General features: G+C 39.9%; 1 protein-coding gene across 2 annotated transcripts; it reads right to left on the bottom strand.

Moving 5' to 3' along the window:
* Positions 1-490: 490 nt before the first annotated feature.
* Positions 491-21,036, bottom strand: LOC119794646 (solute carrier family 22 member 13). 2 transcript variants are annotated; one of them, XM_038302279.1, is made up of 10 exons: positions 20,634-21,036; positions 16,311-16,408; positions 16,079-16,233; positions 14,236-14,404; positions 14,056-14,158; positions 13,836-13,981; positions 4,816-5,027; positions 3,277-3,385; positions 985-1,236; positions 491-907 (listed from the first exon to the last, which is right to left on the bottom strand). In XM_038302279.1, exons 1-10 carry the CDS (start codon positions 20,877-20,879, stop codon positions 835-837), a joined length of 1,563 nt encoding a protein of 520 aa, XP_038158207.1. In that variant the 5' UTR covers positions 20,880-21,036; the 3' UTR covers positions 491-834. The 2 variants fall into 2 exon arrangements, with proteins under 2 accessions (XP_038158207.1, XP_038158208.1); XM_038302280.1 differs by having other exon boundaries at positions 16,311-16,404; positions 20,634-20,767.
* Between the last annotated feature and the right edge of the window lie 5,074 nt (positions 21,037-26,110).

The raw sequence follows: 26,110 nt of genomic DNA, 5'->3' as shown, positions 1-26,110 counted from the left end.
ACCAAGCTGCAATGATTTGCCGCCAATGAATACCGCCGAATCTGTCGATTCATCTTGTAGCGGTGCGTCAAATGCAACGTAGATTCCCATCCAATTAGATTGAATTTGGTATTGATGACGTGAAAAATAATAACGGTAACTCCATTGAAATGATTCAAAACTAAAGTAACGAGACAATTTTTTAAAATGTAAGGAGTAGAAAGTACAGATATTTGTGTAAAAATGTAAGGAGTAGAAGTAAAAAGTCGCCATAAAAATAAGTAGTAAAGTAAAGTAAAAATATCAGAAAAATCTACTTGAGTACAGTAACGAAGTATTTGTACTTCGTTACTTCCCATCTCTGCTAGTTTTTACTTTAGAATAAACTGGTTTTAACGGAGCAGGAGAACCAGTCTCTTCTCACACAGACAGAGGTCAGACATCTTTTCCTGCAGATGATGCTGTAACTACAGGAATTAAACCTCAGCTCCTCACAAATGCAGTTAATTTATTTTTTTAACCAAAACACTAGAAAGAACACAAATTAAATCACGGCTCAAACTATAAACATGATTGAAATATCCTGATGCGCCCACTTTATATTTTGACCAGTTGGGGGCGCAGTTCCACCAGTTTAGTTGTTTCCATAGTGTTCAGGTCTCCATGAGTCCGGACCGGACCGTGTTTAGGAATGAGGTTCTGTCAGTGGAACCGGATCCGGGCTGCAGACGAACCAGCAGACTGTTTGTTCAGATCCGTTCATTTCAGCAATAAACACCAAGTCTTCTGTTTCCTCAGAAGAACCCAACCGTTTGATCCTAAGGTAGAATCCAACACAGACAATCGTTTTCCTCGTTAAAGGAACGGTGCGTCTGGTGTCTGGACGTCGACCTTCTCTGGTGGAGGAATCTCTGTGGTCTTGGTTTTCCTGACAACAATCAGAAGAGAACAGGCTGTCAGTAACAGTCGGTCACCGTTTGCCCTTTGACCTGGAGCTGTTCTCACCGTGGCCTCCAGAGGGCGCTGAAGCTGGCCGCTTGGTTCTTGGGCTGCCTGTTGCAGTCCTCCAACGAGTCGGGAAGCGGCACCCCGCTGGTTTCTGGGAGCAGGAGGCACAGGCCGCAGCCTACGATTGGTCCGCTGCTGTACACCACCATCGCAGCCAATGAGATGGCGCCGGTGGGGCTGGGCGGTACGAAGGTGGTGACCAGACAACCGAGGCGGTACGACAGGTTGACCAGAGATAAGCAGCGCTGTCTGGGGGCAGGAAGAGGAGGACGTTGGTGTCCCTTTACCCATCGGTTTATGACACTCAGCAGGATTTTAAACATTTTTCAGTCATTCTAGTTTAAAACATAAACACCCTGAAGCCAAGTGGATTTCAGACCTATTCAAACCTTCCTGCAGGATTCTCAGGCCGTTTCTCAATCTGTTTACTGAGCACACAATCTGTGTACCGGCTGACGTAGCGTTGGCCCGTCTACCACAGCGGCCGATGTTGGCCCATCTACGGCAGCGTTGGCCAACGTTGGCCCTTCTACGGCAGCGTTGGCCAACGTTGGCCCATCTACGGCAGCGTTGGCAGACGTTGGCCCGTCTACGGCAGCGTTGGCCCGTCTACGGCAGCGTTGGCCGGCGTTGGCCCGTCTACGGCAGCGTTGGCCGACGTTGGCCCGTCTAAGGCAGCGTTGGCCGGCGTTGGCCCGTCTACGGCAGCGTTGGCCGACGTTGGTCCTGGCTGCGGTTAGCCTCGGAGGTCCGCTGGTTGCTGCGGTCCTCTCATCTTCTGAAATGTTTTATAATTGCCTATTAAATCGGTAAAATAGGCCATATAGTGATGCTTAAAAGTATAATGGCCGTCTGCAGCAGCCAGGGCCAACGTTAGCCCGTGTGCGGCAGCCAGGGCCAACGTTAGCCCGTGTGCGGCAGCCAGGGCCAACGTTAGCCCGTGTGCGGCAGCCAGGGCCAACGTTAGCCCGTGTGCGGCAGCCAGGGCCAACGTTAGCCCGTGTGCGGCAGCCAGGGCCAACGTTAGCCCATGTGCGGCAGCCAGGCCCAACGTTAGCCCGTGTGCGGCAGCCAGGGCCAACGTTAGCCCGTGTGCGGCAGCCAGGCCCAACGTTAGCCCGTGTGCGGCAGCCAGGGCCAACGTTAGCCCGTGTGCGGCAGCCAGGGCCAACGTTAGCCCGTGTGCGGCAGCCAGGCCCAACGTTAGCCCGTGTGCGGCAGCCAGGGCCAACGTTAGCCCGTGTGCGGCAGCCAGGGCCAACGTTAGCCCGTGTGCGGCAGCCAGGCCCAACGTTAGCCCGTGTGCGGCAGCCAGGGCCAGCGTTAGCCCGTGTGCGGCAGCCAGGGATGAGAACAAAGAAAGGATTTAGGCCTGAAACAAACCCGACGCTGACATGTTTAGTTTGGAGCTTCAGCATCAATAGTGAGTTCACCCCTAAAGCCCAGAGAGGCTTAGCAGCAAATTCCACCTGAAATGACATCTGAATTAAAGCAAGTTCAGCTCCCTAACTACACATTGGAAATACAATAGTTTGTATTTGTGTGACAGGAAGGCGTTGAGGAATATCTATCAGGTGGAACCACTATTTTAAATGTCACCATGTCTGATTTCTAGGTGATTAAACGAAGGAAAAATTTGAAATATTTAGCAAATTTTCCAAAATAAACACCATGAAAGCCCATTTGAGGCCCCGTCACACCTGGCTTATTTAGCCAGCGTCTGCCACACGTCGCAGGACGCTGCCATACACTGAACGCTGCCTTACGCTGAACGCTGCCATATGCTGAACGCTGCCATACGCTCAACTTTCTATGGATTTTTTTCATTTTAGACGTATACATGGAGTATTCAGAACTAGTCCAGAACTTCTGTCCAACAACTTCTAACTTGTGTTTTGGCCATTTCTATAAATGGATGCTGTCAGCTGGGCCCGTTACCGGGCCAACCGGGCTTAAAGGGTTAGAGGTTTTTAAGAAACTCCGCAAAGACAAGTAGATCTGAGTTAAGCTGCAGGTCATCTAGCCGTCATGTGGAGACTCCAGTCATCAGCGTAGCTTTTAAACCTTTTTTTCAGCCACACATTTCTAATAAACTCTTTAGAAAATGTTTCTTTCCCACGACTGATCAAGAATAACTAAATGTTTCTGCTAAAAACTCTTCATCTGAGTTCAGAGATGAATAAACACAGTAATCTGGGTTTAAAATCCTCCCTCTGTGTGAAGAACCAGGACTGAACTAATGAACTAGACTCCACCCATCCTCAGACGGGTTGCTATGGTAACGGGTACCTGACCACGGTAGGAAACAGCTCGATGCAGTACAGGACGGAGATGAAGGTCGCCGCCAGGATGCACAGCTTCCCCAGCAGAGCCAGACTCATGACCAGCGCCGGCGTTCCTGCAGGAACACGGAAACAGGGATCAAAAACCATCCAGGAACTCTATGCATGGGCGGTTCCAGACAGGGGCCGACGGGGGCCAGTGCCCCTGTAGATCATGTCTACTGATGACATAATACTCAAATAAATTCTAATGATGATCTGCGCTGGAACAGACATGGTTACTGATGGGTCCTTTGGATCTATTTCATTTTTTTTTTCTTTTTTAATAAATTCAGTTTTACTAATTATTTAAAAACAATAAGGTGAAAGCTTCAGTGGTACTGAGATAGGATACCAGTTTTCATCTGCTAAATGTTTTTTTTTCAAAAATACAAAACAAATACCCTTTACAAAATACTTTTAGGGCTGAAATTATCGGTTTTTTCTTGAGTTCTAATCCTTATTTTATGGTCATTCAAAAGTTCAAAATATGTAAAATTCCTAAATTCTTAATGTATATTGACCTAATATTCCAAATAATAGCTTATTTGGGAGGGGGTGGCGGCCTAGTGGTTAGGGCATAGGGCTTTGAATCCTTTGATTGTGAGTTTGATCCTCCACTCCCCCAGACTGCCACTCTGGGTCCCTGAGCAAGACCCTTAATCCCCACATGTTCCCCAGGCACCACACAATGGCAGCTGAGAAAAAAGTTGTTTTTTTCACAGAATTTTCTGACTTTAATCTCAGAATTCTGACTTTAATCTGAGAATTGTGGATCTTAATGCTGATGGGCGCCATGAAGGCAGAGATGTGGAGCTCTCAGCTTCAGTTGTTTGAGAGAAACAGGAACACATTGGTGGAAAATGATGGAATTAGGCGTCTTTTTCCATCCCTGAGGGTCAGTGGTGATGCTATTTGATTAATGGAAGAGCAGAAGGTCATTAAAACAAGAGAGCTAGTCTCTAAAACAGACATGGCTACGGCTGGATGCTAACATGTTTGTTATCTGTCAGATTTAAGTCAGAATTCTCAGATTAAAGTCAGAATTCCTTCTTTAATCTTAGAATTCTTACCTTTTCCCATATTAAACGGAAATAATATTTAAAAACGTGAATGTTTTTTTTTTTTTTTTCCAGTGGCCCTAATCTTCTTCCGTACAAATGAACATTTTCAAGCCAAAAATAAATATTTTCAGTTGGAAGACATTTTTAATTAAACTAACTGAAAGGAAATATCACTTCATGCAGCTCTCTCAATATATTTGATACCTTGCCTCGTTTTTTTTTTTTTTTTTTTGCTTCATGCTTTTCTGTGCCCCCATTTGGTCTAGAACCGCTGCTGACCCCATGGCTATGAAAGCAGCACCTATAGGAGTCATGGAGTAAAAGCAAAGAAAATGCCTTCTAGATCGTAATCCCAGTAAAGGATTTAATCTGGTGTGTCAGCAGGGATATGAATGATGCCAGACGGAGTGAAATGTTTGCACGGCTTTCCTGCTGCTGCTCACCGTGGTATCTGGACAGCAGCAGTGATACGAGGCAGGCGCTTCCGCTCAGGAACAGAGCCAACATGCAGATGAGCCGCCGCCCCATCCGAACCAAAGGGACCAGCAGGCAGGGGGCCTCCGACAGGCCGGAGAAGAACTGGGCGGCGTAAACGCCAACGCCGAACGAGCCGATGTTCAGGCAGATCCCGTAGTAGGTCAGGGCGGTGGCGGCGCTGCAGGGAGACGGGAGGGAACTGGAGTTAGAGCTTACCCAGCGCTACCATCCATGTTTACTTCCGTAAACACGAAGCACGCCTTAGAGACTCTCTCAATCTAGACTCGTATAACTCAGAGTTCATCACTAATGTATTCAAACTTCAAATCCAAAATTTCTATTCAAACCTCTTAGATTAGCTTTTGATGTTTGTGCTACATGGCGGGGTATTAGGGCCAGGCGAGAGATTTTGTTTTCTTCTATTTCAAGAATAAAGTAAACTCGTAATATTAAGAGAATAAAGTCCTAAAATTATGATAAACAAGTTGCATTTTATGACAACTGCTAAAAGAAGCCATTTGTTCCCTAAAATGAGGAATGTGGAGCATCGTGTAAAGTTCTACTTTAGCATCGGTTTGACAAATCAGGAAATCTTTTAGCAGCAGCATCAAACTGGACTCTGGTTTATTCTCGTAATATTCCGACTTTATCCTGGTATATAAAGTCGTAAACTGGCCCTAATACTGGGTCGTAGTGCTGAGATGAAAGCTCCCAGGTCGTCTAATTAAAGCGTCCCTGCAGTCTGGATGCTTGTTTTTATTCTCTGTTGGTTTGTCTGGATTTTCAGGTTTTAAGTCAGGATGACTTCAATCGTTCGGTTATCAGAGAATCGACCGGGACACGCATCTCCTCTGCAGTTTGACCTACTTCTGTAAATCTTTCGTGCAAAACAACAATCTGATTCCTTTTTTATGAGCAGAGATGCATTTAAAGAACAGAACATGTTCAGAATTTAAGTATAAAGTGTCTCCTGCTCCCTGTTCAACCTTTCCCCTGTTTTGTTCCCTTTCTGCTGTTTGTTAAACACGTCTTAACAAGTCAGACGTTTGAACAGTGAGGTTTGCATATTTCCGCCTCGGCGTCGGTTTTCTTCAGAATAACGGACCTGATCTCCAGTTTGGACCTGAGCTGCTTTGCTGCAGTGAACTTTAGCAGAACTGCTTCAATAATTCATGGAGTTGGCTCCTCACATCATATCTGCACGTGTTCCACCTCCTAGAAACAGTGACTGATAAGTGTTTCTTGCATAACTTTGATTATTGCATAACTAGAGTTGCGTAACAGCGGCTGATAGGTGCAGCTTTGGGACGGTGTGGTTCTCAGTGTTTTGACAAACTACAGTCAAAGTTCATGGATGCTTTAATTATCTGGTTCGACTTTAATATGGGAGCAATATTGTTGCAAAATTATTTGCACGTGTGGAGAGTTGTGTGTCTTTATCTCGATTTGTGTGTGCAGCGGGATTTGAAAATGTGTAAATAAATCTGGAAATGTGTGAGGAGATTAGTGTGTCTGCAACAATCTGCAAATGTGGAAAACTAGTAACTAGTGTGTTTAATCCGGTTTACAAATTTGTAAAAAAAAACAACAAAAAGCACAAATCTGTGTTCAGATCTACAAATTCTCGACTGAAGCTGTCCCCCGAAATGTCCCAGATTTGACGGTTTTATGAATGGGGAGGGGGGGATTGTTATTACGGTAGGAAGAGCGTGTGAGCATGCTGCCACCAGGAAAAACAGTTAGCTTATGGGAGCACGTAGAGACGAGGAGCAGAGCGCAACACTTTTAAAACACATTTGCTGATCTTAGTGGATTTTAGTGCACATTTGCTGATCATAATGCACATTTGCAGATCATAGTGCACATTTGCAGATCATAGTGCACATTTGCAGATCTTAGTGCACATTTGCAAATCTTAGTGCACATTTATAGATCATAGTGCACATTTGTAGATCTTAGTGCACATTTGCTGATCATAGTGCACATTTGCTGATCATAGTGCACATTTGCTGATCATAGTGCACATTTGCAGATCTTAGTGCACATTTATAGATCTTAGTGCACATTTGTAGATCATAGTGCACATTTGTAGATCATAGTGCACATTTGTAGATCATAGTGCACATTTGCTGATCATAGTGCACATTTGCAGATCTTAGTGCACATTTATAGATCTTAGTGCACATTTATAGATCATAGTGCACATTTGTAGATCTTAGTGCACGTTTGCTGATCATAGTGCACATTTGCTGATCAAAGTGCACATTTGCAGATCTTAGTGCACATTTGTAGATCTTAGTGCACATTTGCTGATCATAGTGCACATTTGTAGATAATAGTGCACATTTGTAGATAATAGTGCACATTTGCTGATCATAGTGCACATTTGCAGATCTTAGTGCACATTTGTAGATCTTAGTGCACATTTGCTGATCATAGTGCACATTTGCAGATCTTAGTGCACATTTGCAGATCTTAGTGCACATTTGCAGATCTTAGTGCACATTTCTAGATCTTAGTGCACATTTGTAGATCTTAGTGCACATTTGCAGATCTTAGTGCACATTTGCAGATCTTAGTGCACATTTGCAGATCTTAGTGAACATTTGCAGATCTTAGTGCACATTTGCAGATCTTAGTGAACATTTGCAGATCTTAGTGCACATTTGCAGATCTTAGTGCACATTTGCAGATCTTAGTGAACATTTGCAGATCTTAGTGCACATTTATAGATCATAGTGCACATTTGTAGATCTTAGTGCCCATCTGCTGATCTCAGTGCACATTTGTAGATCTTAGTGCACATTTGTAGATCTCAGTGCACATTTGCAGATCATAGTGCACATTTGTAGATCTTAGTGCACATTTGCAGATCATAGTGCACATCTGCTGATCATAGTGCACATTTGTAGATCTTAGTGCACATCTGCTGATCTCAGTGCACATCTGCTGATCAAAGTGCACATCTGCTTATCATAGTGCACATCTGCTGATCATAGTGCACATTTGTAGATCTCAGTGCACATTTGCAGATCAAAGTGCACATTTGCAAATCTTTGTGCACATTTGCAGATCTTTGTGCACATTTGCTGATCTTTGTGCACATTTGTAGATCTCAGTGCACATTTGCAGATCATAGTGCACATTTGTAGATCTTAGTGCACATTTGCAGATCAAAGTGCACATCTGCTGATCATAGTGCACATCTGCTGATCATAGTGCAGATTTGTAGATCTTAGTGCACATCTGCTGATCTCAGTGCACATCTGCTGATCATAGTGCACATTTGTAGATCATACTGCACATTTGTAGATCTCAGTGCACATTTGCAGATCAAAGTGCACATCTGCTGATCATAGTGCAGATTTGTAGATCAAAGTGCACATCTGCTGATCTCAGTGCACATCTGCTGATCATAGTGCACATTTGTAGATCATACTGCACATTTGTAGATCTCAGTGCACATTTGCAGATCAAAGTGCACATCTGCTGATCATAGTGCACATCTGCTGATCATAGTGCACATTTGTAGATCTTAGTGCACATCTGCTGATCTCAGTGCACATCTGCTGATCATAGTGCACATTTGTAGATCTCAGTGCACATTTGCAGATCAAAGTGCACATTTGCAAATCTTTGTGCACATTTGCAAATCTTTGTGCACATTTGCAGATCTTTGTGCACATCTGCTGATCATAGTGCACATTTGTAGATCATACTGCACATTTGTAGATCTCAGTGCACATTTGCAGATCAAAGTGCACATCTGCTGATCATAGTGCACATCTGCTGATCATAGTGCACATCTGCTGATCATAGTGCACATTTGTAGATCATACTGCACATTTGTAGATCATACTGCACATTTGTAGATTTCAGTGCACATTTGCAGATCAAAGTGCACATCTGCTGATCATAGTGCACATTTGTAGATCATACTGCACATTTGTAGATCTCAGTGCACATTTGCAGATCAAAGTGCACATCTGCTGATCATAGTGCACATCTGCTGATCATAGTGCACATTTGTAGATCATACTGCACATTTGTAGATCTCAGTGCACATTTGCAGATCAAAGTGCACATCTGCTGATCATAGTGCACATCTGCTGATCATAGTGCACATTTGTAGATCTTAGTGCACATCTGCTGATCTCAGTGCACATCTGCTGATCATAGTGCACATTTGTAGATCAAAGTGCACATCTGCTGATCATAGTGCACATCTGCTGATCATAGTGCACATTTGTAGATCTTAGTGCACATCTGCTGATCTCAGTGCACATCTGCTGATCATAGTGCACATTTGTAGATCTCAGTGCACATTTGCAGATCAAAGTGCACATCTGCTGATCATAGTGCACATCTGCTGATCATAGTGCACATTTGTAGATCTCAGTGCACATTTGCAGATCAAAGTGCACATTTGCAAATCTTTGTGCACATTTGCAAATCTTTGTGAACATTTGCAGATCTTTGTGCACATTTGCAGATCTTTGTGAACATTTGCAGATCTTAGTGCACATTTGCAGATCTTAGTGAACATTTGCAGATCTTAGTGCACATTTGCAGATCTTTGTGAACATTTGCAGATCTTAGTGCACATTTGCAGATCTTAGTGAACATTTCAAATCTTCCTGTACATTTACAGAACTTAGTGCACATTTGCAGATCTTTGTGAACATTTGCAGATCTTTGTGAACATTTGTAGATCTCAGTGCACATTTGCAGATCAAAGTGCACATTTGCAAATCTTTGTGAACATTTGCAGATCTTTGTGCACATTTGCAGATCTTTGTGAACATTTGCAGATCTTTGTGCACATTTGCAGATCTTTGTGAACATTTGCAGATCAAAGTGCACATTTGCAGATCAAAGTGCACATCTGCTGATCATAGTGCACATCTGCTGATCATAGTGCACATTTGTAGATCATACTGCACATTTGTAGATCTCAGTGCACATTTGCAGATCATAGTGCACATCTGCTGATCATAGTGCACATTTGTAGATCTTAGTGCACATCTGCTGATCTCAGTGCACATCTGCTGATCATAGTGCACATTTGTAGATCTCAGTGCACATCTGCTGATCATAGTGCACATTTGTAGATCTCAGTGCACATTTGCAGATCAAAGTGCACATTTGCAAATCTTTGTGCACATTTGCAAATCTTTGTGCACATTTGCAGATCTTTGTGCACATCTGCTGATCATAGTGCACATTTGTAGATCATACTGCACATTTGTAGATCTCAGTGCACATTTGCAGATCAAAGTGCACATCTGCTGATCATAGTGCACATCTGCTGATCATAGTGCACATCTGCTGATCATAGTGCACATTTGTAGATCTTAGTGCACATCTGCTGATCTCAGTGCACATCTGCTGATCATAGTGCACATTTGTAGATCTCAGTGCACATTTGCAGATCTTAGTGCACATTTGCAGATCTTAGTGCACATTTGCTGATCATAGTGCACATTTGCAGATCTTAGTGCACATTTGCAGATCTTAGTGCACATTTATAGATCTTAGTGCACATTTATAGATCATAGTGCACATTTATAGATCATAGTGCACATTTGTAGATCTTAGTGCCCATCTGCTGATCTCAGTGCACATTTGTAGATCTTAGTGCACATTTGTAGATCTCAGTGCACATTTGCAGATCATAGTGCACATTTGTAGATCTTAGTGCACATTTGCAGATCATAGTGCACATCTGCTGATCATAGTGCACATTTGTAGATCTTAGTGCACATCTGCTGATCTCAGTGCACATCTGCTGATCAAAGTGCACATCTGCTTATCATAGTGCACATCTGCTGATCATAGTGCACATTTGTAGATCTCAGTGCACATTTGCAGATCAAAGTGCACATTTGCAAATCTTTGTGCACATTTGCAGATCTTTGTGCACATTTGCTGATCTTTGTGCACATTTGTAGATCTCAGTGCACATTTGCAGATCATAGTGCACATTTGTAGATCTTAGTGCACATTTGCAGATCAAAGTGCACATCTGCTGATCATAGTGCACATCTGCTGATCATAGTGCAGATTTGTAGATCTTAGTGCACATCTGCTGATCTCAGTGCACATCTGCTGATCATAGTGCACATTTGTAGATCATACTGCACATTTGTAGATCTCAGTGCACATTTGCAGATCAAAGTGCACATCTGCTGATCATAGTGCAGATTTGTAGATCAAAGTGCACATCTGCTGATCTCAGTGCACATCTGCTGATCATAGTGCACATTTGTAGATCATACTGCACATTTGTAGATCTCAGTGCACATTTGCAGATCAAAGTGCACATCTGCTGATCATAGTGCACATCTGCTGATCATAGTGCACATTTGTAGATCTTAGTGCACATCTGCTGATCTCAGTGCACATCTGCTGATCATAGTGCACATTTGTAGATCTCAGTGCACATTTGCAGATCAAAGTGCACATTTGCAAATCTTTGTGCACATTTGCAAATCTTTGTGCACATTTGCAGATCTTTGTGCACATCTGCTGATCATAGTGCACATTTGTAGATCATACTGCACATTTGTAGATCTCAGTGCACATTTGCAGATCAAAGTGCACATCTGCTGATCATAGTGCACATCTGCTGATCATAGTGCACATCTGCTGATCATAGTGCACATTTGTAGATCATACTGCACATTTGTAGATCATACTGCACATTTGTAGATTTCAGTGCACATTTGCAGATCAAAGTGCACATCTGCTGATCATAGTGCACATTTGTAGATCATACTGCACATTTGTAGATCTCAGTGCACATTTGCAGATCAAAGTGCACATCTGCTGATCATAGTGCACATCTGCTGATCATAGTGCACATTTGTAGATCATACTGCACATTTGTAGATCTCAGTGCACATTTGCAGATCAAAGTGCACATCTGCTGATCATAGTGCACATCTGCTGATCATAGTGCACATTTGTAGATCTTAGTGCACATCTGCTGATCTCAGTGCACATCTGCTGATCATAGTGCACATTTGTAGATCAAAGTGCACATCTGCTGATCATAGTGCACATCTGCTGATCATAGTGCACATTTGTAGATCTTAGTGCACATCTGCTGATCTCAGTGCACATCTGCTGATCATAGTGCACATTTGTAGATCTCAGTGCACATTTGCAGATCAAAGTGCACATCTGCTGATCATAGTGCACATCTGCTGATCATAGTGCACATTTGTAGATCTCAGTGCACATTTGCAGATCAAAGTGCACATTTGCAAATCTTTGTGCACATTTGCAAATCTTTGTGCACATTTGCAGATCTTTGTGCACATTTGCTGATCTTTGTGAACATTTGCAGATCTTAGTGCACATTTGCAGATCTTAGTGAACATTTGCAGATCTTAGTGCACATTTGCAGATCTTTGTGAACATTTGCAGATCTTAGTGCACATTTGCAGATCTTAGTGCACATTTGCAGATCTTTGTGAACATTTGCAAATCTTTGTGCACATTTGCAGATCTTTGTGAACATTTGCAGATCTTTGTGCACATTTGTAGATCTCAGTGCACATTTGCAGATCAAAGTGCACATTTGCAAATCTTTGTGAACATTTGCAGATCTTTGTGCACATTTGCAGATCTTTGTGAACATTTGCAGATCTTTGTGCACATTTGCAGATCTTTGTGAACATTTGCAGATCAAAGTGCACATTTGCAGATCAAAGTGCACATCTGCTGATCATAGTGCACATCTGCTGATCATAGTGCACATTTGTAGATCATACTGCACATTTGTAGATCTCAGTGCACATTTGCAGATCATAGTGCACATCTGCTGATCATAGTGCACATTTGTAGATCTTAGTGCACATCTGCTGATCTCAGTGCACATCTGCTGATCATAGTGCACATTTGTAGATCTCAGTGCACATCTGCTGATCATAGTGCACATTTGTAGATCTCAGTGCACATTTGCAGATCAAAGTGCACATTTGCAAATCTTTGTGCACATTTGCAAATCTTTGTGCACATTTGCAGATCTTTGTGCACATCTGCTGATCATAGTGCACATTTGTAGATCATACTGCACATTTGTAGATCTCAGTGCACATTTGCAGATCAAAGTGCACATCTGCTGATCATAGTGCACATCTGCTGATCATAGTGCACATCTGCTGATCATAGTGCACATTTGTAGATCTTAGTGCACATCTGCTGATCTCAGTGCACATCTGCTGATCATAGTGCACATTTGTAGATCTCAGTGCACATTTGCAGATCAAAGTGCACATCTGCTGATCATAGTGCACATCTGCTGATCATAGTGCACATTTGTAGATCTCAGTGCACATTTGCAGATCAAAGTGCACATTTGCAAATCTTTGTGCACATTTGCAAATCTTTGTGCACATTTGCAGATCTTTGTGCACATTTGCTGATCTTTGTGCACATTTGTAGATCTCAGTGCACATTTGCAGATCAAAGTGCACATCTGCTGATCATAGTGCACATCTGCTGATCATAGTGCACATTTGTAGATCTTAGTGCACATCTGCTGATCTCAGTGCACATCTGCTGATCATAGTGCACATTTGTAGATCTCAGTGCACATTTGCAAATCTTTGTGCACATTTGCAAATCTTTGTGCACATTTGCAGATCTTTGTGCACATTTGCTGATCTTTGTGCACATTTGTAGATCTGAATACAGATTTGTGGATTTTTTACATATTTGCAAACCAGATAACGAACACATGTAGTTTTACACATTTGCAGATTTTGCTACAAACACAAATCTCTTCACACATTTCTAGATTTATTTCACATTTTAAATCCTGCTGCACACACAAAAATCGAGATAAAGACGCACAACTCTCCACACATTTGCAAATAATTTTGCAACAATATTGCTGCCATACTTTTAGCGCCGGATCATCGGACACCATGAGATCCGTTCACCCCCGTTAATCTCTACTGGAAGCCAAAATCCGTACCTGAGGTAGCTCATGATGAACAGCCGCAGCAGGATAGTCGGGTGCCTCAGGTGGGTGAGGTCACTCGGCCCGCGGCCGCCGGCGGTAGCCGTTGGCACCTGAGCTTCGGCGGCTCTCTGCAGGTCGGAGGAGGCGGCGTCCAGCAGCTGAACGGAAACACATCCGTTTAAACCGGCCGCCTGAAGCAGGACTGTTAGATTCTACAGCCAGACGGTTTTACCAGGTCCAGACACTTTTTATCTGCGGTGCTGTTGCTACGGTAACTCTCTAAAACATCCTTTCTCCTCTGCAGCAGCAGCCAGCGAGGGGACTCTGGGATGGATCTGGAAACACGGAGAGAGAATAAAATAAAAGGAGATCGGGATAAAGATGGCGGGGGGGGGGCGGGGAGGGGACGCACAGGTAGAGAGGCAGGCAGACGATCTGCGGCAGGGACAGACACAGGTGCAGGTATGTCCAGGTGGGGCTCAGCCAGGCCAGCGGCGCTCCGCCCATCGTTCCCAGGCTAAAGCAGAACGGCAGGAAGGCGGGGGGCCAGAGGCGAGCGGCCGGGAGGGTCCACTCTACGGCTGCCGGACAAGCACAGCAGGGAAAGAGCTGAACAAAGGCCCATCCAGCTGAGACAGGTGGGAACCATCAGACAGAGCTGCTGGTTTCCAGCTTCAGCATCATCATCATCATCATCTTTCTAACATTTCTACTTTCATCATTTACGGAAATGGGACAAAAAAAGCTAAAGGTCTGCGTGAACTAAAAACAGAAACATTATGTCGCTGCATAGGTCAAAGGTCACACAGAGCTCAGTCACTAGCTGGATCCAATTCTATTCAGTTTATTTCTATAGCTCCAATTCACATCATGTCATCTCAGGTCACTTTCCAGTTCACCAGATCATCCAGTCAGATTGATTCAAAGTTTTCTATTTAAGGAAAACCAGTTGATTGCATCGACTCATTGACTCTTCAGCAATCCCTCACACTAAGCATGCTTGTAGCGACAGTGGAGAGGAAAAACTCCCTTTGAACAGGAAGAAACCTCCAGCTGGATCCAATAATAATTCAGTATCAGCTCTAAAGACGAGGGTTGTTTGCTTTTGTTTCATTTTACATTTCAGGATTATTTGCACTTTAAAATAATAATTTAAAAAACCTTAAAATATTGTCAAACTATTAATATATACATATATTTTTATTTTATTTAGACAAATTTCCATCGCATTCAGTAATTACAGCTTTACCTATTTAAGATCGTATCTGAAGATATAAACAGAAAGTCCAGATGATTTAGTTGTAACGATAACAAAAATAGACAGAATTGAACAATAAGGGGGATTGCACCGCTTCGAGCAATGAAACCACAAAGTCATAAGAAATATCACAAGAACAATCAAATGAAGTAGGATAGAATTGGTTTTAGGTACTCAGCCCATTTGGTCCCAATCTTATAAAAATTTTCCTTTTTTAACTTGAAGGGAAAAAGTACAACAGAGTATTAGGACCAGGCTAGAGATGTTTTTTAATTCTATTTTGAGAATAAAGTCGTAACATTACGAGAATAAAGTTCTAAAATTACGAAAATAAAGTCATAAAATTATGAGAAAGTTATGACTTTATTCTCGTAATTTTTACGACTTTACTCTCGAAGTAAGGAAAAAAAGAAGTCTGGCCTCACCCTAATACTCCGTCGTGCCACATGGAAACATGTCAGTTCTTAATGTTTGAGGAAACGAATGACTAATGTAGACGGAATGCGGTTTAATTATCGATGTGGAGATGTAAACAAGTCCTGAGTGGACCATGTGGCAGGGTGTTCAGGCCCTTTGCTAACCGCTTAACTAGTGTTTTATTGCCTGAACCAGAACGGACTCAGGATCCCAACTAATGGTTGGATTACACACAATTAAAAAATATTACATTAATTATAGGTTTAATAGTAAGAAAATGGGACATTTTGCTTTAGTTAGTGGCTCAGGTTATCCTGAGCTATCTCTATAGTTCTGCTGCTATAGGCTTAGACTGCTGGAGGACATAGGGACCCCTTTTTCATCATTCTGCTTCTTCTATCTGATTGAAATGATCTTACAGGTGATGGATTTAATTACGGTTAATAAAGCTTTTCAGAGGAGCAGACTCTGATCGGGTCAGGTTGATCTGAACCTCCAACCTGAGATTAGAGCAACTTAAACTCCTTCGCTAAGGAACAGCTAAACATCAGGACCTTATTGGGTGTGATGTCGGTGTTACCCAGGCTGAAGGCGCAGATGTTGATGCAGCAGCAGCAAACCGCCGTCAGGCAGCGGATGGCGAGGAAGAGGAGCGGCTGAGGAAAAACGGCAGGCAGCAGGCCGCAGAAGGCGTGCAGACAGGCGCACGCCAGCAGAACCGGACGTTTCCCGTACCTGCAGAGGAATCATCCTGCAGGTAAGAGAATGAATGACCGTGCTGACGGGATATGAGTGAGTGCAGGTGGGTGTACCTGTCTGAAATGGCTCCTCCCACCAGAGATCCCAGCAGCAATCCCACCATGTAGGCAGTCTGACCATAAGACAACCAGTCTGTCCAACCGCACACTGTCTGACACAGATACATGTCTGATCAGTGAGTGATGAACATCAGGGGGCATTTAAAAAAAGACATTTAGGTAGAAACTCAGTAAATCTCATTTGAGTTTCTGCTCCATAAAAACAGGAAACTTTCACCTCCTTTCAGAGTCTTAATTAGTATGACTGAGTCTTTTTTTTTTATTTCGAGAATAAAGTCATAAAATTACGAGAGTAAAATTGTAAAATTAAGAGAATAGAGTCTTAGAATTTTGAGAAAAAAACATAAAATTACGAGAATAAAGTCGTAAAATGACAAAGTCGCAATATCACAAGAATAAAGTTTTAAAATTTCGAGGATAAAGTCATAAAATTACGAGAATAAAGTTGTAAAGTTGTAAAATTAAGAGAATAAAGTCTTAGAATTTTGAGAAAAAGCCATAAAATTATGAGAATAAAGTAGTAAAATTACATAAAGTCGCAATATTACGAGAAAAGTTTTAATATTATGAGAAACAAGTTGTATTTTATAACGACTCTTACTATAAGTACTTTCTTCCCTAAAATGAGGAATGTGGTTTATCTCAAAATAAAAGAAAAAATTTTAAATCTCTATCCTGGCCTTAACACTCCGTCGTATAATTGGAGCTCAAAGATGCGTCTAAAGTTAACAGGTCACCTTTCATCTGTCTATAATGTGAAGCTATCATCTCTGCTAATCAAAGCTCTGCAGCACCTGGTTCTAAAGTGAGTTTAAAAATTCATCATTTTAACGTCTGGGTTTAACATTTCAGGCGAAAATCTAAAAAGTTATGTAAAAGTCCCTGGAGTAAAGTCCAGACTGTAAACCTTTGGAACTTTATTTCATTTATTCATCAGGGAGGACATTCTTCACCACATCTTCAAACATGTTTCTGTTTAACAAATCAACCTTTCCCTTTTTAACAGGAAGTAATAGAAGGTTGACCAATGAGATTTCTTTAAGAGGAAACCCTCAGCTTTAAGTACGCTGACCAGTCGTCCCAGATTTCAGGGGACAGTCCCCGTTTTGGACAATTTTACAGTTATTATGAATGAGGGGGGTAAACTGTTATTACAGTAGAAAGAGCGTGCTGCGCGCAGAAACAACTGTTAGCATATAGACCAGGATCAGAGCGTCACTTTTAATCCCTTAAACCCTGAGGGTCTCAGGAGAAAATTCCATAATTTGAATTAAAGCAAGTTTACCCCCCCAAACTATAAGTTGGAAATACAATTGTTTGTATTTTTGTGACAAAAAGGCGTTGAGGAAAATTTTTCAGGAAACTTTTAAATGTCACCATGTCTGATTTATAGGTGATTAAACAAAAATATTTAGCCTCACTAAAAAAAAATTTCCAAAATAAACACAGCAAAACACCATAAAACTCCATCTGAAACCCTGGAAGAACCCTCAGAGTTTATAGATCCACATATTGACTACAAGTCAAGCAAAATGGGAGTGGGAGAATAGAGATAGAATGAAGCAGAATGATGAAAAAGGGGTCCCTATGTCCTCCAGCAGTCTAAGCCTATAGCAGCAGAACTATAGAGATAGCTCAGGATAACCTGAGCCACTCTAACTAGAAGCTTCATCAAAAAGATCCACATCTTTACTATAACTAAAGCAAATCTGTGCTGAATAAGTTGAAGCATTTTTGTTCCATAAAGGTTTAAGTGGGCAGTGCGCTAGGCGGAAATGGGATTTTTGCACAATGCAAAATTGCATTTTTTTACTCATAATATGGAATCTGGTCAGACGAACATGCTGATTTCCTTTATTGGAGACCTTCTGCATGAGACAAAGCATTTTGCTTCTAAGATTTGATTTATTGAAATGTACAAATAATATCACCAAACCGAATAGGTCTGAGCCTCTAGTTTCCAATGATGGCGGCCATTAGGGGGCGGGGCTAAAAATGAATACCTGCTGTTGCATTTATCCCGCAGAGTCACACGTCTCAGGTGGAATTTTAAATCTCATTTTATTTGTTTACGCATCTATAAAACGAAAAGTTTTATGCGTTTCATGTAGAACATGTTTTAGAAATTTTACAGCCCTATTTGAAAGGCGTGTGGACGAAACACCATGTGACTGGGTTTTGGTCATTTCTATACATAGATAAACATATGCTGTGTTACAGTGAGAGTGTTATTGGTTCATTTGATCTGAATTGAGCTGATTACTGGGATAAATCCTTGATTTGTGCCCAGGTAATAAAAAAAATGGCTTTGATGTGTTTGTTTTACTAAAGATGAGGACCGGAAATGTAGCAAAAGGTGAGATAAAACATTGGCTGCAACCGGAATGAGGAAATAGACTCAGATAAAATGAAACAGAATGATTGAAAACACGTTTGATATAATTTAATCTGAATATAAAATGAACTAAACTGTTTTAATATTGACACAGATTTTAATACAGGCAGCTGAAGGCTACCCAATGCACTGCAGCTGTCCAGGATACAATATAAATAAACTGGAGGCCTTTTCATTTTATAGTTATCATTATTTAGAAAAAATATGTTTTTCAAATTTTATATATAAACAAAAGTTTAATTTACAGTTTTTGGAATGGAAACAGAGCGAAATTCCCACAAACTCTGTACTGATAAACAGGATCGATTAATTAATGTTATTAATCATGGATTTTTACACTAGATTAGACATTAGGAAATGTGTAAAAATGGATGAAAGCATCTCTCTCCCAGTTTCCTGTTGAATTTTTCCTGAAATGTGTTTATTTTTATCTACCAGCTGGAAATGTCCCCCAGATTAGCTTTCAGAAATCTGGCCCCCTCAGCTATCAGTGAACTTCAGCACTGATGTATTGACACATCGGAAGCCTGTTGGAGCCTTCAGACCCCACTGCATTCAATCTGTTAAAGGGGGAGGGGGGTGCACAGGATTAAACCAATCGATGGGGGTCAGACCTTTGAGACTGGGTGCTGACAGCAGCGAGTAATCCTCTCCACGCGGCGTCTTGTCTATAAACACCCCACCCTCAGTCAGGGGAATTTAGTGGCCTTGCAGGTGAAACAGGCTTTTAGTGAGTAAATAACATAAATCAATATATGAAATAAGAGAAATCTAAGTTTTCTGAACAAACTTGTCTACAGTGAAAAGAAGGACTGGGTTATTTACTTTGGCCTTTTTGGAAACACAGGAAGGAGCAATCAGCTAAGTGAGCTTAGTGCTTGGAAAAAATCTTTCATTCCTTTAGAGACAGCATGAAAAGTAAAAAAAAAAAAAAAAAGGTGATAGCTTCATCGGTATTGAGAGAGGATCCCACTTTTAATCTGCCAAATGTTTTTTTCAAAAGAATTTTTTTATACTCTAATTTTTATGGCTGAATTTATTAGTTTTTCTTCTGTTCTAATTCAGATTGCTGTATCTGTATAATGGGTCTGTTTTATGTGTTTTCTCAATTAAAAGGGCCCCTTGCCGAGGGCTCCAAATTTCCTAAAACCGCCCCTGCCTCTACATGAGTTTTCTACCAAACATCGTCCATTATTTTACAGCATTAATTTGGTAACAAATTGGTAATAAAAGTGTCTTTAAATGACTTTTTAAAGCATTATACAGACGCTTTATTAAAGATTCAGCGGTAAAAGGTGAAATCTAAAGTTACCGGGGCTCTAAACTCAGCTGTAACAGAGCTGCTCAGAGTTCCTAGAAGAACTGCAGAGACGGGTGACCCAGAGATGACCCGGTCAGTGCCCACGTGTCGGTCCACCAGGCTGCCAGGGAGCAAAACCAGCACAGAGACATGTGGAGGTTTGACTTCAGCCTGGGAGAAAAACAGCTGTTCCACATTAACAGGGCTGAATGTGGACCCTTCCAGTTGATGGATGGTTCCCAACATGTAAACATCTGTGGAAACCACCTCAAGTCAGTTAGAAAATAAGTTGATATTTAAAGTTATTTTTATAACTCAGTCACTAACAGAAGGAAACGTGGATATAGAAACATGGATCCTGACGTGTTTATAGTCTAAATGTTTTCAAAAAAAACAATTAAATAATTTTTTCTTCCAATAACAAAACGGCTGTTAAAACTTTATGCTCTAAATTCAAAGTATTTATGTAATCCTTTTAGTTTTACTTAATCACTATTTTCATTTTTAATTATTTATTATTATTATTGTTGTTGAAACCCTGGCGATTTTTAATAGAAATTGTACTTATTTCTTTTTTTATTATAAAGAATTTTATAATAAAAAAATAATAATTTTTACTCACTTCTTCCTGTAATCTATCCGTCCTCCAATCAGCCTCCAGTTCTGAAGCTTCTACGTGCTGTGATTGGTTCCTCCCTTCCCTGGGCGGGAACGTCCCGCGCAGGGACGCGGCTGATTCAGTGCCGTTCTCATGGCGACACGTTCTGGCCGCGACGGCTGCCGTGAAAACGTCGAGGAAGAAGAGGAACGGCGTGAAGAAGAAGAGGAGGGACAGCCGCCAGTAGACGGACAGCTGCAGCGGGGACATGGCGGCGGTTCCTCTCGGAGCGGTGGAGCTCCGGCGGGTTCGGAGAAGTTTTCAGGAGCTGCTCATGTTGCTGCGAGCTGCTGCTGCCTGGTTGTGTGAACAGCTGCTGCTGTCACAGGACGGTTATTACTGAGCCGCCGGGCTGAGAGCCAACACGCTCAGATTTACTGCCAACTTTCACCGGGCCCCGCCCCTCCCCTTCTCTTCCCGCCTTCTTTACCATATATGGTTTTTAGTCCAGGCGGAGAGCTGCAAAGCGACACCCAGTGGTCAGTTCTGAGCACTGCACTAGATATATGTCTGTAAAAACTCATTTAAAATTAAGACCACAAACAGGCTTAAATTGGAAGACACCCGAACTTTCGCTCAGTTTCTTTTTACGTTTCCACAGGAGAGGATTAGGGTCACTGAAAAAATACAAAAAGGTTAACTGATTTTTAAATTTTATTTCAGTTTAATACGGGAAAAACAGTCAGAATTCTGACTTTAATCTCACAATTTTGACTTTTTTCTCAGAATTCTGACCTTTTTTCTCAGAATTCCGACCTTTTTTTTTTTTTAGAAATCTGACTTTTTTTTCTCAAAATTCTGACTTTAATCTCAGAATTCTGACTTTTTTCTCAAAATTCTGACTTTTTTCTCAGAATTCTGACCTTTTTTTTTTTTTTTTTTTTTTTTTTTTTAGAATTCTGACTTTTTTTCCTCAAAATTCTGACTTTAATCTCACAAGTTTGACTTTTTTACTCCGAATTCTGACTTTTTTTCCGGATCCCTGCTGAGGCTATTTCAATAATGGAAGAGCAGAAAGTGATTAAAACAACATAAGTAGTTTAGTCTCTAAAACAGACATGGCTATGGCTTAATGCATGTTTGTTAGCTGTCAGAATTCTGTGAATGTGTGCAGGAGGATGGACCTCCATGCTGCTTAAAGAAAAAGTCCGGTCAGCAAGATATTATCAGTGGATCATTATCTATACCTAAAACTAATACGTTCGTGGTGATTTAATAAATTAGCGTTAATCAGTAAAAAAAATAACAATAATTTTCGTCTTGATCACTGGGTCTGGGCTCGGCCATTTTTGCCCAATTCACCAGAGCTATAGTTAAACTGACAATGCCCACGTGCATGGCAGCTGGATGTTAGGATACAGCCGGTAAAATAGGAGGGAATAAAAGAGTTATTTCACCTTTCAGATTCCTGATCCTCCAAATTTCAAAGAAGAATGTTTTCAAGATGACTTGGATAATAGCGCGTTGTGACAAACACCAGATACAGCACTGGGACTTGATCAACAGCCGATACCGCACCGTGACGTCACAAACCAGTAGGTGGCAGTAGTGTTCTTTGACAAACATGGATGCCTCCAGTAAAGCACATTCACATGAAAATTACTCTGAATTAAAAACATTTATCATTTATTGAACAGTGTATAATAAGTTTATATTTAATGAACTTTCAGATGTCTGAATTCTTAATATGAGCGACTTTTCCTTTATATACATCAGCAATCCAGCTACAGTTTGCTCTGGTGCGAGCCCAAAGAATCGACAAAGACTCCTGCATAGGTGTCGAAACATCTTTAAAAAAACTTAGCGGAAGTCTAACTGTCTGTTTGTGACTGCACCGGAAAATAAACAAAGCTCCTCGAGCAAAACGTGTCAAACCAAAACCAGTAGGACCGTCCTCAGTTCTTAGAAAAAAAACAAGCAGTTAGTTCACAGGAAAAATTGTTGTCAGTTCCCAGGAAAACAAAAGTTCTGAATTCTTGGGAAACAATGAAGCTTATTTTTATGATTCAGTGACATTGTGACCAACTGCTGTGCTACATCCTAACCTAAAACATCTTCAAAGTTTATTTTGGGTCATATAAAATGAGATATATTGATTTTAAGCTAACATAGCTAACAGTCCACTTTGACCCGCAAATACTCATGGGAAATGAAGGCCCATGAAGCAGACTCTGGATGATGCAGCTGTGCTGGGATGTTTGGTGCAGCTGAAGCAAACAGATCATCAATATAGACGCTTTCATATAGAAAACCTTAGCTTTTCAAAAACTGCGTCGACCCGCTAACAGTCGGCTTTTGGCTCTTTTCTCATCTGAACGAAAAGCCGGGTCTAACCCTCTCTTCAGAATACTACATGTAAACGAATCTCCTCTCCTCACCTGCTCATCTTTATCTATTTATAGAAAAGGCCAAAATACAGTCACATGGTGTTTCGTCCGCACGCCTTTCAAATAGGGCTTTAAAATTTCTAAAACATGTTCTACATGATCTTGGTGGTTGAATTGGTGTTAATCTAAGCTATCTAAACCATGTCTAACCTGTCTATATTAGTAAACATTTTACTGGAGTTATTACCCCCACTTAACAGGTGGGTTTAAAGAGGTTCTAATGCATGTCCCAAATAACTTATATTTGTGAAAAATCCAAAAGCCTGAAATGCATTTTACCTTTTACATGATCTCCAGCATTATACGTTTATTCTGCAATGTCCTGTTTGTTGTTGTTTGTTCTTCTGTCTTCTTCTAAATTACTGTTTTCATTAGTGACTTTATTTTGATATTTGACATTTTGATTTCATTATGTGGGCTTTAAACCACACTCTATTGAGTTTAAGTTGCTTATATACATATGTATGTATGTATACATATGTATGTATGTATACATATGTATGTATGTATATGTGTATATATATATATATATATATATATATATATATATATATATATATATATACATGTGTATATACATATACTTGGATTTAACAAAATAAATTTTTAATTAGCAAACAAAATATTTAGCTCCAAAACTAAATATTAATTTAAAAAGTAAGGTTTTAATAAATAAATGAATGACATAGTGAATAAAAAATGACTTATTTTTCTTTTAAATCACACTGAATCACAATGAATATCCATAAATATTGCTCCAGATTTTTGACTGCTTAACTTTACAAACGGCGCCCCATAGTGTTATGCTCCATTAAAAAATGCTAATCTGAAACTAAAAAGAAAACTAGCAGAAAACACAAAGATCACCTTTAAAGAACGACACAAAAAGCTCCAGACTTTTTTCTTTATTGCTATTTGTCTTATTAGATATAGTATTTATCTCTATCTGCCCTTCTGAGCACATTCTCTTCCGTCACTTTATATATTGATATTTCTCTCACAGTGCTTTCTTTCTAAACCTTTTTTTTTTTTTTTACATTTAAAACATCTTTTCTACTGCTTACATTCACAATGATGAGTTCTTATTCTTAAAAACAAACATCCTCTTAGCCATTAAATGTCATTTTAACATGTAATACAAATAGGAAATCAGATAAAAACATGAAAACAAAATAAGAAATAGGAGTAAAATAGGGTTATTTACAGAACAAATAAGAGGCGGGTAATACCTGTCCTTTTGAAGCAGATGAGAGCAAAGAAAATATCTTAGAAATATCTAAAAATTCAGAAAGTCCAAAGAAAAAAGTTAAGAAAAGATGAAAACTCCAATAACAGCTTCTTACTTAAAAACATCTTTTTCCCTTATTTGAAAGAACCGATGGTGTAAATGTTTCCACTTAAATAACAAATTTTTAGAAATGTAACGACGTATAAAAAGGCTAAAACTGTAATAGCAAATCTGTTTTTTATGTCTTCAAATGTTTAGAAATAAATTGAGTTGTTTTTAAATCTCATAACAACAAATGCCTTTTGAAATCTAAAAGATTTTACCGTCTTTTAATTGGTTCTAACTGATTAAATATTGGATAGAAAATCTTTTGCTGTGTGCATTGTGCAGTTTTACGACAAGTATTAAGACCAGGCTAGAGATTTTTTTCATTTATTTCTTATTTTAAGAATAAAGTTTAAATATTACACGAATTAAGTCATCAAACATCAACCGGTTTCAGAAAGAAAGCTTGTAGCTCCGCCCAGCAGATGACGGTCGACCAGCTCCACCAATCAGCAACCAGAGTCCACTTTGACATCCTGCCCAGTTTGATGCTGCTGCTAAAAGATTTCCTGATTTGTCAAACCGATGCTAAAGTATAACTTCACATGATGCTCCACATTCCTCACTTTAGGGAAGAAAGGGATTCTGGGAAGAGTTGTCATAAAATAAAACTTATTTCTCGTAATTTTAGGGCTTTATTCTCGTAATTTTACAAATCTATTATCATAATGTTATGATATTATTCTCCTAATTTATGACTTTATTCTGATAAGTTTATGACTATTCTCGTTGTGACTTTTGTTGCATAATTTTAAGACTTTCTCCTCATTTTATGATTTTATTCTCGTAATTTTAAGACTTTATTATCATAATTTTATAATTTTATTGTCGTAATTTTATGACTATTGTCGTGACTTTTTTCACAGAATTTTATGACTTTGGTCTCCTAATTTTATGACTTTATTATCATAATGTTGCGACTTTATTCTCGTAATTTTACGACTTTACTATGAGAATTTTACTACTTTATTATCATAATGTTGCGACTTTATTCTCGTAATTTTACGACTTTACTATGAGAATTTTACTACTTTATTATCATAATGTTACGACTTTATTTTCGTAATTTTATGACCTTATAATTTTATGACTTTATTCTCGTAATTTTACGACTTTATTCTCGTAATTTTACGACTTTATTCTCGTAATTTTACGACCTTATAATTTTATGACTTTATTCTCGTAATTTTACGACTTTATTCTCGTAATTTTACGACTTTATAATTTTATGACTTTATTCTCGTAATTTTACGACTTTATTATCATAATTTTACTACTTTATTATCATAATGTTGCGACTTTATTCTCGTAATTTACGACCTTATAATTTTATGACTTTATTCTCGTAATTTTACGACCTTATAATTTTATGACTTTATTCTCGTAATTTTACGACTTTATTCTCGTAATTTTACGACTTTATTATCATAATTTTACTACTTTAGTATCATAATTTTACTACTTTATTATCATAGTGTTGCGACTTTATTCTCGTAATTTTACGACCTTATAATTTTATGACTTTATTCTCGTAATTTTACGACTTTATTCTCGTAAGTTTATTACTTTATTCTCGTAATTTTACGACTTTATTATCATAATGTTGCGACTTTATTCTTTTAATTTTACGACCTTATAATTTTATGACTTTATTCTCGTAATTTTACGACTTTATTATCATAATTTTACTACTTTATTATCATAATGTTGCGACTTTATTC

Source organism: Cyprinodon tularosa, unplaced genomic scaffold (assembly GCF_016077235.1).
Source record: "Cyprinodon tularosa strain WSP-4 unplaced genomic scaffold, ASM1607723v1 ctg486, whole genome shotgun sequence".
Classification (NCBI taxonomy): Eukaryota; Metazoa; Chordata; class Actinopteri; order Cyprinodontiformes; family Cyprinodontidae; genus Cyprinodon; species Cyprinodon tularosa.
Note: the sequence above shows the minus strand (reverse complement) of the source record. Positions and strands in the feature narration are given on the sequence as shown.

Coding starts and splice junctions, on each gene's coding strand:
- LOC119794646 (XM_038302279.1), bottom strand. CDS start 20,879: ATGTCCCCGCTGCAGCTGTCCGTCTACTGGCGGCTGTCCCTCCTCTTC. Junction 16,409..20,633: donor CGGATAGATTACAGGAAGAA/GTGAGTAAAAAT, acceptor TATCTGTGTCAG/ACAGTGTGCGGTTGGACAGA. Junction 13,982..14,055: donor ATAAAAAGTGTCTGGACCTG/GTAAAACCGTCT, acceptor GTTTCCGTTCAG/CTGCTGGACGCCGCCTCCTC.